We start from the raw sequence: 16,142 nt of genomic DNA, 5'->3' as shown, positions 1-16,142 counted from the left end.
TTGCGCACAACGCAATCAGATATTGTAGCGGCATGTGTAGATTTGAAAACCACGAACGGAAGGTTATGGAAGTTTTTCGATTTTCCACCCTAGTTTTTCACGTACGTTTTCACGATCCACTAACAATCTTGGATGTAATAGAATATGTTTTAAAAGAAATTTGGTATGAGACACGAATCGCCAACTATCTCTTCTTGAAATATCAACATCATAGATGGGATTCGGATCGATAATAATGTTACCGACAATACGTCTCACCGTCGGCATGTTTTAACAGGCTATACCGGTACTAAAGAACACGACTATGGATTGATATTCAGAACCATTCCATAACCTAAAAAATAAACTTGATAAACTGTGAATTGTAATCTGTCAACACGGTATAGACAGAACGTATTTATATCTGGAATTTCGCGAGAAAACAACTTTCAACAGATGTGATTGGCAGTTCTTTATTAACCTGGTTACCGAATATAAAAATCTATCATGGATTCATACATAATGCAGGTAAAAAAATTGTTCAACCGCCCATCCAATCACTGGTTAATATCAACTGAAAGATGTGAGGTTATAATTTCTCTATTTACAGCTTCGGCGCGCTTGGTTGAATCAGGACGGTGACGTTCTGGCTGTAAGTACATTTGTAATTTTCCCATAATCGTCACTATGCATTCGAAGATTTTCCTGATTCATACCTGATGTTATTTAATCCAGGATCTGCTGTCGCTTAGTCATAATCATGCGACAAATCCTCAACTTGGAAGCGATGCTGCAATGACAAAAGCAATGGAACACTTATCAGCACCCTTTGACGACCTGGTTTTACACCATATAAAGTAAGTAGAATATTTTTCAGAGATATTATTAAGCAAAAATAATTAAATTTTTGATAAACATTTTCCAGGGTCATATCGTCATTAAATAAAGACGATGCATTAACGTCGTATGCTCATCAGAGTGCAGCTATTCAGTCACTGGCAAAGATACTCCAGTTACAAAAAGACGAGAATTGGATGTTGCCAGTAATGAATTCCATGTGCTTAGATCTCAGGCGTCTAGCCCTTAAAGCTGAAGCATCCAAGTTTGGTAAAAATCAAAAGTCCGGTGAGGTGCTTGAAAAATGTGCTGAGTGCCTAATGAGCTGTTTTCGAGTTTGTGCAGCTGACAACAGGAACTCTGAAGATGACACGAAAAGATGGGGAATGCTCGCATTGGTTAACCAACTGTGGAAGGTCTATTTTCGCATAAACAAACTCGATTTATGCAAACCTCTAATCAGGATCATTGAATCGTCCGGTCTTAAGGATCAGTTCGCGCTCGCGCAAAAAATTACGTATAAATTTTTTATGGGACGCAAAGCCATTTTCGATAGTGATTACACAGCTGGTAAGCGTCAATAGTCAGTTGCAGGCCTTTCCACTGACAGTCACTTTTAAACTGGAAATGTAGCTTATTGTTCATTTTTTTTAAATTACTCAGCATTAAAAAATGTTTCACTTATGCTTTTCTAAATCAAAAAATGTTGAAAATGTATAATACAGATGATGTTAATTTTATCTAACTGGTAACGATGTTTTTAGAATGAAATTAAAGAGTGGATTTATTTAATGCCTGTTATTAAATTGTGTTACAGCGGACGAATATCTGACCTACGCTTTTGTCCGTTGCCACAAAGAATCAGCAAAGAACAAACGTTTAATTCTGACGTATTTAGTTCCCGTCAAAATGCTGCTGGGCTATATGCCAAAAAAATCATTGTTAGAAAAGTACAATCTATTGGAATTTTGGGAGTTGGTCGAAGCTGTTAAACGAGGAAACCTACGCAGCTTGGAGGAAGTGATGAACAAACATGAGATCTTCTTTATTAGTGCTGGGATTTACTTAATAGTTGAAAAGCTGAAGCTCATTACGTATAGAAATTTGTTCAAAAAGGTTTATCTCGTTTTAAATACCCATCAAATACCCGTAGCCAGTCTTTTGGCTGCTCTTGAAATGCACGGTGTTGACGATGTAGATATGGACGAAACGGAATGCCTTGTAGCCAATTTAATTTACGAGGGTAAAATCAGGGGTTACATTTCTCATCAGCACAAAAAATTGGTCATTTCAAAACAAAATCCGTTCCCGCAACTGTCATCGTTGAATTCAAATTGAATAAAAATACGATAATCAAATTCTGTGAATTTTGAAGTGGATTACGATACTATAATTAATATCGTTAAGGAAACCGCTGTTGTGTATACATACCTTTTATACGAAACCCGTAATTGTAGGTATGAATTAAATATTCTTGTTATACAAGTACGCATTTCTATTGTTTCTCTCTTGTCCAACGTCAGAAGATGCGTCAGACCATTTGCCAATGAAATAAAAGCTAATGGTATGATAATACGAATTTTAGAATACTATCAATATATATTCGTGAAGAGTACACGTTCGAAAATTCAAATTATGTAACTGACTTCGAGCTTAAGCATATTTTTTCGCAATCGTGAAGATAATTTAAAAGACAAGTCTCGAAAGGGGGAGGATTACTTTAACTGGTATAAAATAATCTGTCAAGTTTTTTATATTTTTTTGTTACTTAACAATTCAAATAGAGAAGATTAAAAATTTTCTTCGATGCATAAAGGCGTCATAAAAGTATATTTGAATCTGACACTAGACTCAAACGCGTGTGTACTGCATGGCAATGTAGGCAATACAGAAATTCTTTACGTAATAACGTAAGAAAATTGACGAAAGTATTTGTCTGTCGTTTGTATAATAGGGCATAATAAAGGGTCAGTTTTATCGTGATAATTGATCGTATAAATAAGAGTTATTAAATTTGTGAAAATCGTTAAAATGACGTACTATTGATTGAGGGCCTTATTGGTTCTTGGGCCTTCGGACCGCGGCCAATGAAAATCGCGTTAGTATTCGATGCAAGTATGGCCGCCTTGCCGTCACCTACGCAGGTATGTAATATTTTTTACATTATTTCCCCTGATTAATTCCTGTTGAGAATACCCTACGTGAGATATAATGGTAATGCGGATATTGTTTCGTAAGATAAATGAAATTCTATCAATAAACGCCTCCTCGTCGCTGTAAGAGGCGATTTTTTGGTCAACCTAAGCATCTCGCCACCCGTGACAGCATCGATGCTATCTCCGATTTTCGTTTGTTTATTTAACACGAGTGATTTTTTCATCGTGGATCTGTGGGCCTCGTTATTTAGTTAAATTGATCGTCCAGCAAGTACTGTTTAGCATTGATAACATTACTTCCATTAATCGAATCGCATGAAAATGGCGAACGTTTACCAATGCACACCCCTTTTCAGAATCGTCTCCTCACTTTGATGATAGAAAACCGTTTTGACAGTTGTTAAAAGAAGAGATAATAAAAAATATGAATAAAGAGTAAATCCTTTGTTATTGCATTTTCGAGTAACTTCATTTATACGGAGATACATTTTGTTCACCTCCTTCAGACTATAGATAATTGAAATGTGAAAAGGAATGATTGCTGTCATTTAAACGTTATCTAGCCTAATGCCAACTATCTTATTTCGCTTCCTGTTGATAAATATACGATTAATTTTGGATCTAACATTGCAGTTATAATACTACAATTTACATTTTTGATTACATTAGTGGAATACTAAAACAATAAAAACATTGTTTCAGGTGGCTGGAAGCCACAGCGCCATATATGAGGCCTATTATCATCAGGTAAATTACACTTTTACCTCTGTATATAATACAAATTATTAATTGTAATGTAAAGCGTGATGAAAAACGACTATACGTCAATTTATCTAAAGGTGGACCCTAACGGGTATGGCCGTATCGGAGCGATGGAAGCTGCACGATTTTTGAAAAAATCACAGCTGAGCGATGTTGTGCTTAGTAAAATTTGGGATATGGCGGATCCACAGTCGCGTGGATCATTGGATAAATCCGGACTTTTCGTCGCGCTAAAACTTTGCGCCCTCGCTCAGGCAGGAAGTGACTTGAGTATGGCAAACCTCAATATTGAAACACCTCCACCCAAAATGGTAGGTTTTAATCATTATTAGTAACTCTGGTCATTCTATCTAATATAAAAACACTAGCTTTCAAACATATCAGTTATTGTCTTGTATTTGGATATTGAGTGGGAAATATTTTTTCAACGAAATTAACAACTAAAAAGCACTCAAGTACAATTGTCGTTGACTGCAGAGTACAGCTGTTTAACACTATTTGCTTCGTTATCTTATCAGTTTAACATTCAAAACCTCTTCAAGCGTGTCTACTTCATATCTGAAAGAGAACAGAGATTACAGATTCCTTTTTTTCAAAGATATTTTACAATGGTCTCTGGCCAACTCAGTCATTTGAATACATCAAACTGATTTTGACAAACTTTTGATATCATTGATGGTAATGCGTATGCTATGTTTGACGAAACTTTTAGAGAGACATAATTAACGTTTTACAGGGTGAAATTCCAGTGATACCCCAAAAACCAAAGCCTATATCTCCAGGGATAATAACATCGATGAATAACGGGGACTGGTCGATAAAACCAAGTGAACGAACAAAATATGATCAGTTATTTGACAGCTTACAACCAGCTAATGGATACATTCCAGGAAATAAAGTGAAAGGTGTTCTTATGGATAGCAAACTGCCTCTTGATACTCTAGGAAAAATATGGGATCTTGCCGACATGGACAAAGATGGAATGCTCGACAGGCATGAATTTGTCATTGTAAGTCCTGTCGCTTGTCAAGTGCGAATAATTAATTTGTGTAATCATACTATTATTACTATTATTGTCTTTTTGATCTGTATTCTTCAGGCTATGCATTTGGTCTACAAGGCACTTGAGAAATATGCTATTCCCAATGTGCTACCTCCAGAATTAATGCCACCAGGCAAAAGAAAAGAAGTCATCATGTCAGTTGCTAAATCCCCAGTACCCCCAATGGTTAGCGGACCACCGCCTATTCCTCCTTTACCTACTGCACCTGCTCCCAGCAGTCTTGTCGGTTTAGAATCTACAAAGGTAATCAATTTTTTCTTGTCAAAACATGCAGCAGAGAAGGAACTTTGATAGAAAACTTAGCCTGAGTCGCGATTGAGTGATCTGCTAATTTCTTAACAATAATTCGACGATAAGATTCACCTTATTCATTATTTTAGCCACCAGCTGTTCAACACTGGGTCATCTCAGCCGAAGATCAGGCAGCTGCGGACAAGCTCTTTGCGCAAGCAGACATGGATATGGATGGATACGTATCTGGGTCTGAGATCAAAGATGTATTTCTACAGAGCGGCTTACCACAGACTGTTTTAGCTCAAATTTGGTATATCTTTGTTACAAGTATTCCGTTACCTGTCTCAAAAAATGTGTTCTAAGCCATTATTTTTTGCCTGTAAACTAGTCTATGTCTTCTTGAAAAAAATCAAATAACATACTTTCCTTAAGCTTTGGTTCCTTCATTCAGTCGATGATGAACCATTGATAAATGATTTATTTTGTACACAACAGGGGTTTGTGCGATATTTGTCAAAGTGGTAAACTGAATAAGGAACAATTCGCTCTGTCGATGTGGCTTATTAAGCAGCAACTAAGAGGCAAAGAGCCTCCCGCTACTCTAACACCTGAAATGATACCACCGTCTTTAAGAAAACTCACAGAAAACGTTGTGGTGAGTATTGAATAACCAATGAGTAATTACCTACTTGAATCAGTTGCTGAAAAAACTAGCATTCGTGCTCTTTTATTTATAATTCAACCCATCAACAGCTCACCAAACAAATTAATGCTTGGTAATACGTTTCCGGCCTTTGAAGGCCTTCCAGAATACGTAAAGAAGTACGGTAATTATTATAATTGCCCCAAACATAAATACGTGATGATTAAATTTTATTCCTTCAATTTCATCTGTCACTTCCAATCGTATTGTACCAGCTAATTCTTCGTTCTGCCAACAACTGGAAAGTATTCACCAGCTTTAAACTATATTTGTAATTAGAATTTCTTCTTTTTTTTTTCTATCACCCAGTTTGTCTCTTACCTGTAGATATTTGCATCTATAAATAGCAGTTCTATTATTACCAATTGATTCTTCATATTTACGTAAATTCTGCCTCTAGATTGTTCGGCTATCAGCTTCGGATTCACCACTTTATTTCCAATTTGCCAAACAACTGGAGCATCGGTATTCATATTCCTTGCAATATTGAAAATAGAATACAGTGTAATGCACTATTTGCCGAAATTTAAACATCTGCAAAAACAATTTTCTCTCTAACCCAGGACACTTCAGCGTTGTCTTTGTTCCGTGTTTTTTGTAAAACGTAACGCGGGTTACAGTTGGCTGTGCATCGGGAGGATCTTGAAGCATTGAATAAATGCCAGCACTGTTGTTAGCGCTCTCCAATACATTCCCTGCTTTGTCCCGTACTTCGAAGATGATATTTTCTTTACATTTGACCTAATAACAAGGCGTCTAAAGTTTTAAAAGTAACAAATAATGTAGTCGAAAGCCGCAACCTGTACCTTGCAGAATCCGACCATAATCTCAGTCTTACGATTTTTTATCTCTTTTATATTTTGAATCAATTTTGGTGTCTGCTTGGATCTACAAGGAATCTTGTTTTTAAATACTGGTAAAATAGTTGCCACCAAATCTGATATCTTTTTTGGATCCTCTTCTTCCTCAGTTGTGTCCTCATTGGCTGCATTTGAAAATGGGAATTCAGATAAATGTCATGGCGAATCAGTTTTTTTGTTTTTTTGTATTTCCCAATATGATCAATCACTTTCTCTCTTATTACACTTGGAGTTTACGAGCTCGAACTTTGATTTCGATACACGTTCATCCGTAACATGTTTATGAGTCGAATTGTCGAGCAATGAAATAGTACAGTATCCATATCTAATTCTTTTCCCAACTTTATTGCAAACCGAACACTCTGTCCACTCCGTCCAGGACGAATAAGCCTTTAAATTGTAGCGCGATATTATCGTTGGCGATGAAGCATGATTCCCTTTCGGCGCTTCGTCTGGCCAAACCGTCTGCGTTTCTTCCGAGCTGTTATCCACATGTACAAAGTACGGAGTTGCCAAGGTATTGCCAAGTTCGCACCAGTATTGACCTGCTTGGTATACCTATATTTTCATGCAGAAATGATTTTTCAATTGTAAATGAGAAGTTGTTAGAGACACCTTAGGATTGGTTTAGTTTTTCATAGTTTACTTGGATATTGTACATCATCAGGGTTTTACTCTCCGGTGACATTAGTGTGTGTTCATCCAATTCCACCAGCTGATTAGTGACACTGTTGTTCGAGCTGCTGTTGAAGTACCATTCAACTAATTCAATTACATGCTTTTCCGCCGGTGAGACACATATGTCGCACTCTAATCTGTTGAATTAACGCTATATTTCAATTTATGGTTTTTTTCAAACATAGTAAAACAACTATATTACTCTACTGATGTGCCTTCCAGAGCCATTACTGCTTCAGGATAAATTGTTTTCTCTGCTCCACTTCTGGCATATTTTTGTTTCAAGCATTCATAATATTCCAGCCACTGTTCACGATTCACCTTCCTCAACGTATCGTTTGTTCCCGGATATTCAAACTCATTGATGTCCAAACTTAATTCAACCCCTCAAATGAATAAGATTTTTGTTTCTTATTACTATTTTTTACTTGACACGATCTGCACATGTAAGTTGAAAACGATACTGCCTTGTAAATGATTAATTGTGTTACCATTTTTATTTTTGTTTAATATTCCATTAATCTTTTTTCTCCACTTCTCAGTTTTACTGTTCAATTTTTGCTTTATGTTGTAACTCACTGCCACGCTCATCGCAACGTACAACATAATTATAATTTGTAAATTCATCTTGTCCTTTTATTTCTATGACGCAATTAGCTGCTAAATGATCATTTCTCTTTTGTTGTGAAATACTTGAACTTGCATCCGATCTTCTTTCTTTTAGTGATTCGGTGTTATTATTATAGTTGAAAAGTCATACGTTTATGCGAGAAAGTTTTGTACAAAAAATGGATAGTTCAAAATCAAACACATCTCTATCCAAAAACTACTCAGATTTGAGTAATTTAATACAAATTGTGCCGACATTTGCACGAAGGTATCCGGCTGTAATAGCTCTTCAAAAAGAAAGAAGTAAAATCTGCTCGTACGTAAAAGAGTTACATAAAGAAGCTAGTAAAGTGAGACTGGAGGCTCTGTACGGAAAAGACTGTCATGGAAGAATTTTACTAAAACCCATACACGAATATAAGAAGGAATTTCGTATGCGTAAATTGAATGACGAAAATTTTATTATTATTTATAAAGATAAAGATATAAAAAATCGGCAAATCAATCTGCAAACGATTGATTTACCCAAACTAGTTACAAAATCTAAGGAAAATCGTAATAAATGTAAAGTTCCGGATTTCACGCTACTCCAAAAAATTCGTAACCAAGATTTAGGTAAATTCTCATCGCTATGTATCCGAACGTTTTTCAAATTCATTGATATTAAATTTCCTAGAAAAGGTACGAAGACAGTGCATCAAGGAAATGGAACGTGCGGAGCAATTTTGTCATGAACGTCGCCAGAGATTAGAAAATACGAAACAAAAGCTTTTAAAAAATACCCGAAAATCACAATCAAAAATTCACTGTTCACTTGAACAACGTGAAAGAGACCAATTGCCAAAGTTTAATTAAATAAGTACATATGTGTGAACAAGGGGATCACTTGGCATAATAAAGAAATCAATTTTGAACTGTAATTTTTCTACTTATTTATTTATTTATTTTTGTTTTGTAATTGAAGAAAGATAATTTTTTATTCAACCCCATTTATTGAAAAATAGTCATTTGCGATGGAAGAAAAAAGATCCTTCTTACTATGATCTCTGTATTTAGTATCTTCTGACCTCGTCGCGTGCATATATGTGGGTACTCATACATTATTATATCTCTCTTACAGGAAAACAATAATGTTTCCGGTTATTCTAACCCAGAGTTAGATATGATAAGCAAAGATATAGCGGAGTTGGTACGAGAAAGGCACACAATGGAGCAAGATATTGCACAAAAGGAAGCTGATATTAAGATAAAAAATGGAGAGATTAAGAGCCTTCAAAGTGAGCTGGACACTTTGGCGGCAACTTTGAAACAGTTGGAAAACCAAAAAGGAGAGGCTCAAAAAAGGCTCAATGATTTAAAAGCACAGGTACACATCTTGTCCAGTTATCGCTTTGTAATGTATTATTCTCTAACAGAAACTATGAGTTTGATCAAAAATTTACGCATCGTCGAGTATTTAGAACTGCTTGATGATTTTTGTATTGCTTTGCTTTTGAATGTGCAGACATTTTTTTTTATTCAATTCATATTCAATTCATATAAAAATTAAACAAATGACGAGAATAATATTATTTCGATTCAATTAAAAAAACAAATCTAAACAAACTACCAACAAATCTGCCAATATTCTAAAAAATAATTTTGCGTACACATGTTTATAAATTTCCGATACAATTCGCATAGCTAATGATAAACAGATTTGTTGTTTTGTCTGTTGATATTTGTACTTAAACTATTTTCAATTTTTTTATGTATATATTGCTGTCATACCTATTATGATAACATAAAAAGCATTTATAATTTTTTTACTAGTCCTAACTGTGATTAATTTAGCATAAAGAATTTAGCTTTGAAATATAGCTAAAGCTAAAAAAAAAAAAACGCATTTTTTATAATTTGTTTTCGTTATGTCTGTTTTTCTTTTCGTTTGGCTTGTAGAGAGCTGATGTAGATAAAGAATTGAGTGAGATCGAGCACGAGATTCGTGAGGAGCAAGACAAGGTATAACAAAAAAAAAAAAAACACTACATTTTCTTTATACAAATACAGAAGAAAATAACATGTAACCATATTTTAACATTGATACACTAATCAGGTTTTAACGCATGTTCCATTAACGCGTGATAGCATTAATTGAAATGCTTTACTTTCATTCGGAACATTCAACTCAGATTTAGATAATGAAATTTATTAGAAACGCATGGGTCAATGAAATTATGATTCAAAGATAGAGCATTTTTCGAGCACGTATTTTAGAAAATACCTATATAGCCATATCACTCGGTTTTGAAGCGTCGTACAATTAAAAGTATACTGAATTGTATGTCAGTTTCTGGGTTTCCATCCTAAGAAAAAGCTAAATTCAGGCTTTTCAGCCACAAAACGTTTTACGTTCAATTCGAAATTTCTGGATTACGACTAGATTTCATTTTCTTCGAGTAAAATGCCGCGAATAAACATTTTATAGATTGCTAAAAAAAAAACTTTAACAACAATTGTGAATATAAACATTCAAATTTATTTTTTGTCAAACAAAAAGGTAGATAAACTTCGTCAGCAAGCGGAAGAACAAGAATCCGTTTTACGCACCCAAGAAGAAGAGCTCAGTTCCAAAAGGCAGGAATTAGAGGGTCTTAGATTGGAAGAACAACAGCTTGAACAGCAACAAGTAAAGAGTAAAGATCAGCTTAACGAATTGACCAAAAACCTTCAGGATACTCAGCTTCAAATAAGTCAGGCAAAAGTAAAAATTACTCATCTGGAAGAACAGCAAAGGCAAATGAGCGACGCTATTGCGTTGTACGATTCAGCTCTTGCAGCTGGTGATCCTAGTCTTGTCCCTGACACCACTCTGCGATTTGAACCAGAAATCCAAGATCCTCAGTTAGTATACACTTAATAATTTCGTCAGTAAAAATTTCACTCCTGAGATAGTTAGCAAACGATATATTTATCAAATTTTTACAATTATGCGGAACTGTAATCGATCCTGCATTTCCAGATTCAAACTTGATGATGATCAAAGTCCTATAAAAGTGAACGGATTTGACGATAAACGCGACGATCCTTTCTCGAATGCAAACGGACCAACCCAATCAAGTGGCTTCAATGGTCGAGATCCATTCGCCTCGAATAAAGCGAAGGAAGCTTTTGTTGCCGAAGGTGCCGATCCGTTCGGAAATTCATTCAATTCACAATCGGTGGCTGTAAGTTCCTTGTTCGAATTTAATTTTCCTAACGTTATACTCACATTATTTTTGGTATTCATTAATAATTTGTTTATTTGGCAACAGGAACGATTCCCGAGCGATTTGTTCACCGCGTTTAATAATTCTAGTAACGAGAAACAGGATCCGTTCGATCCCTTTGGCGACGAAAAAAGAAATAATTCCAATGCACCGGCGACAGGAGGAGCGCAGGTAAAATATGTATATCTGCTCATACAAAAGAAATGGATTTCAAACACTCCTGACGCTGTATATTTCAGAGAAAATTTTGTCATTTGGGTGAAAAAAAATTCTCAATTATACATTGACAATTTATTCAGGCCGTCAAAGATCCGTTTGGTGACGATCCGTTTGCGAATCTGCATGCGCCGGCACGCCCGGAGAGTCCTAGTCCAGCTTTACCTCCTAAAAAGGCGAAACAACCTCCACCAAGGCCGGCACCGCCTAGACCTTCGCAGGGTCCTACAGCAGGACTTGGCGCAGGTCCGACGCGCGCAGCGCCTGCACCGCCTACACCTTCGCCGACTCCAGACCCCTTTGTTAACGCAAACTCTGACCCTTTTGCCGCACCAGCGGAAAATAATAACAACGAAGCTGCTTTTACTACTTCAACTTCTTCCAACGCAGGCTTTGCTGATTTTGCTAATTTCGATGCAAAGGTGAGGCTCAATTTCATATAATCTCGTCTTTAACGCTTTATTATTCATGTTATCAGTCAGAGCATGTCATTTTCAATAGCATTGTTCGAAGTTATGTTATGGTGACTTCATTAGCTACAGTATTTTCACATCCAATATTGTTTTATTACTTATTAATTTTATTCGAGAGGAGACTTTGATATTTTATTTTCCCTGTATTCATTATCTACATCACTGATTGTTATTTGGTATCAACTTGAATCTTAATCTCACACTCTTCTGCAAAACGCAAAAAGTCTCTTTTTAAAGTTGATGCTTATTTCGATTGTTTCAGAGTACATCCCCCTCCTGAGTATCCTGTTGAATTTCTTTATTTTATTCGTATGTATTTAATCATTTTCATCTCCTCTGTACAGTGTTCCCACAAAACCTACAAACCTTCTCCAAAAATTTTCGATCCCTGGTTATTCTGCACAGTATGTTAGTTATTATAATTTATCACCGAACTAGGCATACGTAGGTAACGTTATTTGAAAAGACGAAAGAAAAGTGTTCAACTTTTATTATAGCGAATATAAATATTCATTGCAGATAATTGATAAATTGACAAAACGTTCACTTTCTGACTACTTTTCAAGTAACGCCCTCAAAGTACATAATTACAATGCAACTTTATGCGATTACGGATAAAAATATTTATAATTGTATTCAATAATAATCGTTGTTTTTTTCCAAATTTATTTTGTATTTAGGTAGATGCTGTTACAATTTTCAGTTTACCCACTGACCTGTCTCCTGGAGCATGACGCAAGCCCAATTTATTTACTATTTATTTATACACAGATCTATGAATGTTTCTTACTCCCATCGATAACAGCTTTTTCAAATTCATTAATGTCACTGCAAAGTACAAAACACAATTTTTGTTCTATACAAATTACTGAATATTTGTGAATCGCTCTAATTCCAGCTTGTTAGCTATTCTCATGCGAGTCTTTATTCCTCTTGAGAAGAAAAAGCTATTATCGATATGTTTATTACTTTATGTGTTTATTGGCTTATTTTTGTAGCATCGTTTTTACAGTACTAGCACCAGCAGACCGATGGCACGTGATGATAACCGGCGGTTCTCGCATTTTTTCTCTTTAAATTTTCAGTAAAACAAAACTTACACGTGAAAAAAAAAATGCTTCAGCCAGAACCAGTTCCTAGTCGACTGGCACCGCCGAGACCAGTGAGCAGACCGCTGACAACAACAACATCAGCGTCGGCACCTAAACTTCCAGACTTTACCGAAGATCCATTCCGAGACTACAGATACGAGGATCCGTTCAATATCACAGATCCGTTCGAAGACGAAATTGAAGATTCAAATGCAAATAAAAAGTCTGTCAGTACCGGTAAGCTCGATCCTTTTGGCTTTGAAACTGATACAAGGTTTTCCGGTAAGGATTCATTTCCAAAAGGATTTGATTCCGATTTTTCAAACACATTTCCATTAAAGAAAAATAAACCCGATAGCAAAATAGTCAACAAATTTGATACAGATTTTGGCAGCGCATTTTCAGATACTAATAAAAATACCAAAGCTTTCGAGGCTGATTTTGCAAACAATTTTGTTGATCCAAAATCAAAGACGAACGACATCAATGATGCTTTTACAAGTAAATTGTCTGGTGCTGAGAAGGCGAGTAAAAAGTCTGGCTTAGAGTTCGCACACACTTTGAAAGATAAGCTATCATTTGGGGATAAAAAAAATCGTAATAACAAAACGTGGAACGGTAACAGTGGATCTGTTATGTTAACCGAAGAACAACAATTGGCATTAGCTGCTCAGCAGAGCTTGCGAGCCGAAGAGGAAAGGCGCAGACGTAGAGAACAAGAAGATGCAGATTTAGCTCTTGCCTTAGAACTTTCTAAACAAGAAAAATCTGGTAAATTTTAACTCGTCATAACCTATTAAATCACTGTTTTGTTATTTATCAAATTTAAGTACTGCATTGCCGAATATTCTTTAGTTTTTCAAAACACAAATCGAAGGGACAAATGAATACCGAATAGAACTTGTGCCGCTTTGTGTTCATCGACAAAAGAAACCGTACCTTTATGATTTCATTCAATTAGTATCCTCAAAGACTTATTGCAATTTAATTTGGATAAAGTTGTTCAAATATGCAATATGATATCAAACCTCGATATCATATTTTGTTTTTTAATAAGAAAAACGCGATAATGTATGATTTGATTTACATTGTTTTATTTTCTTTCGTTTCACTCGTATCTTTTGACAAATTGATTTAAGATCAAAATTAGATCTTTTGCAATACGATGACACGTTAATAGAATTGCTGTGATTATTAATTAAACAATGGTGTAGATTACTCTGTTTCTGAATTGATATACGACGAGAACGGTTCAGACATAGAGATTTATCAAAGATGCCATGTGATCACTAGTTTTGATTCGGGTTATTTTATTTTCAAGTTGACTATTAATTAGTTGATGCTTCAGCATTTCATCACCGAGTACATTAAAAAAATTTTTATCCACAAATAAAGTGTTAACGATATCGTTGTAAAATGTCAAGTTATCGAATGTTGATTTTGGAAATCGGTAAAAAGAAACAATTTGAACTTGAAAGATATAAGAAGTCATAACTTACAATTAGTTTAAAGCAATCGAGGCAACACATCGATTTGAAGTTGTAATGTTTGTTTTAAATAAGACTTTGCCACCTAAGTAAATACACGCCACGCAAATAGTGTTTGCCAGAGAGGCAGGAAAGGAATAGTGGTAGAAATTGAATTAGTGTTATCGATGCCATATCATTTTTGATTTATTTCTGACAGTGATAGCACGTGCGTATTATTTTATGCTCTTGAATCATACGACATATTAACCAAATCTCCAAAGTTATATTTTTACGTTCATCATAATACCATTCCCAAGGTATGGACCACAAAGTGTGCATCAGTGCAAATTATAGAAAAAAATGTGCATATAGATATTGAATACAAATTTATCGATAACTTTTTGTTGCAAGTCCAAGTATTACAATTATCCTAATATTAAGGTAATCTTTCATTTATTATTATTATTATTGTTGTTATTATTATTATTACTATTATTACTACTACTATTATTGTTATGTCGAATTTTCAAATTCGCTAGGCAATTTGGCCAAATAAAAGAAATATATGTTTATATTTCTATTTGAACTGCATAATATGCAAAATAAAAAAAATATCTCTAAACAGAGGTGAACTCACTTTTATCATCGACGTACAACAAGTTATTATCATATATAAAAAAAATCTATAAAGTTATTCTTATTCGATATAATTCATTGTTTGTCATGAATCTTCACATGGCCGACATTTGAGACAAATTCTGTATGACATGTGTCGGGCCGTTAATGCCTTAATTGGGTGTAAAGTATAAACTCTGAGAATGCCCGTACATGAATAGTTACCATACCTAAAATTATATAACGTTCATCTTCTGTGAATAAAAACAAAACTTCTATCATGATTCTGAAAGATTTATGGTTGTATTGTCATAAATGTATAATTATGGACGCTTTCTTTTTTTTCTACAATCTTTGAAAAACTCCAACCGGTCAAATACGTGTCATCCATAGCTTTATATGTCTTTGAAATAATAATAAATAGCAAAATCGACATATACGTGCTTTCACACTGTATTACTAATACTATACATATAGCATACCAAAAATAAAAGGAAGAAGGAAAGAAATGCTAAAAAAAAAAGTATAATATATAATCGAAACACATTATAGTAACAGATTATTAGTGGAAGGACAATAATGTCAAAAAGATATCATAGAATTTGAGATATTAGTTTCAAGGCATACGAAAAATAAAACAAAAATAAATAAACAATAAAGGTACGCTTTCGCGCATCTGTACGAAACGTTACAAATTTAAAATTCAGTAATATAATGAATTGAAAAATATATTTATATATTTTCAATATATTAAGTAGATATTGCATCGTAATGTACAACCAATATTTTAATTTTTTTCTAGTTTAGTTTCTGTTATTTTTTTTTTTCTCTCTTTTTTTCTCTAGAAAAACAAGGAGATTGAAGGTAACGTGTTTACTTTCACTTGTGCTTTTTTTCTGATTGTAACATTGTTCTTTTTGACTTTGAGAAAGGTATAGTTATGTACAAAAAAATTAAAAAAGAAAAAATATACGATACGTAGAAAAGCATACATAATCATCTATCAAAATAAAAAATTGTGCTTGTTTATAATTAACGAAGAAACGCGACGTGCAGGCAGTTAGTAAAAAATCTTTGCAGTACGGTACTTGCGTGTAAAATGCCTTTACCATTTGATTGACGTAAAGAAAATATTAACTTCTGTATTAT

At 34.6% G+C, this 16,142-nt stretch overlaps 2 protein-coding genes across 7 annotated transcripts; both read left to right on the top strand.

Moving 5' to 3' along the window:
- The first annotated feature begins 51 nt into the window (after window positions 1-51).
- On the top strand, window positions 52-2,301 carry LOC107227466 (PCI domain-containing protein 2). 2 transcript variants are annotated; one of them, XM_046741111.1, is made up of 6 exons: window positions 63-101; window positions 278-507; window positions 590-631; window positions 715-836; window positions 905-1,386; window positions 1,634-2,301. In XM_046741111.1, the coding sequence occupies exons 2-6, from the start codon at window positions 487-489 to the stop codon at window positions 2,152-2,154; spliced, it is 1,188 nt and encodes a 395-aa protein (XP_046597067.1). In that variant the 5' UTR covers window positions 63-101; window positions 278-486; the 3' UTR covers window positions 2,155-2,301. The 2 variants fall into 2 exon arrangements, with proteins under 2 accessions (XP_015524099.1, XP_046597067.1); XM_015668613.2 differs by having other exon boundaries at window positions 52-507.
- A 601-nt stretch (window positions 2,302-2,902) lies between these two features.
- LOC107227489 (epidermal growth factor receptor substrate 15-like 1) lies at window positions 2,903-15,586 on the top strand. Of its 5 annotated transcripts, XM_046741108.1 has the most exons (15): window positions 2,903-2,960; window positions 3,675-3,719; window positions 3,812-4,045; window positions 4,471-4,743; window positions 4,834-5,040; window positions 5,178-5,341; window positions 5,527-5,686; window positions 9,002-9,247; window positions 9,820-9,882; window positions 10,421-10,764; window positions 10,883-11,087; window positions 11,175-11,300; window positions 11,429-11,767; window positions 12,081-12,127; window positions 12,942-13,056. In XM_046741108.1, exons 1-14 carry the CDS (start codon window positions 2,904-2,906, stop codon window positions 12,096-12,098), a joined length of 2,481 nt encoding a protein of 826 aa, XP_046597064.1. In that variant the 5' UTR covers window position 2,903; the 3' UTR covers window positions 12,099-12,127; window positions 12,942-13,056. The 5 variants fall into 5 exon arrangements, with proteins under 5 accessions (XP_046597064.1, XP_015524139.2, XP_046597065.1 ...); XM_015668653.2 differs by lacking the exon at window positions 12,081-12,127 and having other exon boundaries at window positions 12,942-15,586; XM_046741109.1 differs by lacking the exon at window positions 12,081-12,127 and having other exon boundaries at window positions 12,904-13,084.
- The last annotated feature ends 556 nt before the right edge of the window (window positions 15,587-16,142 follow it).

The sequence above is a fragment of the Neodiprion lecontei genome, chromosome 5, assembly GCF_021901455.1.
Source record: "Neodiprion lecontei isolate iyNeoLeco1 chromosome 5, iyNeoLeco1.1, whole genome shotgun sequence".
Classification (NCBI taxonomy): Eukaryota; Metazoa; Arthropoda; class Insecta; order Hymenoptera; family Diprionidae; genus Neodiprion; species Neodiprion lecontei.
This window is presented reverse-complemented; position numbering and strand designations above follow the sequence as displayed.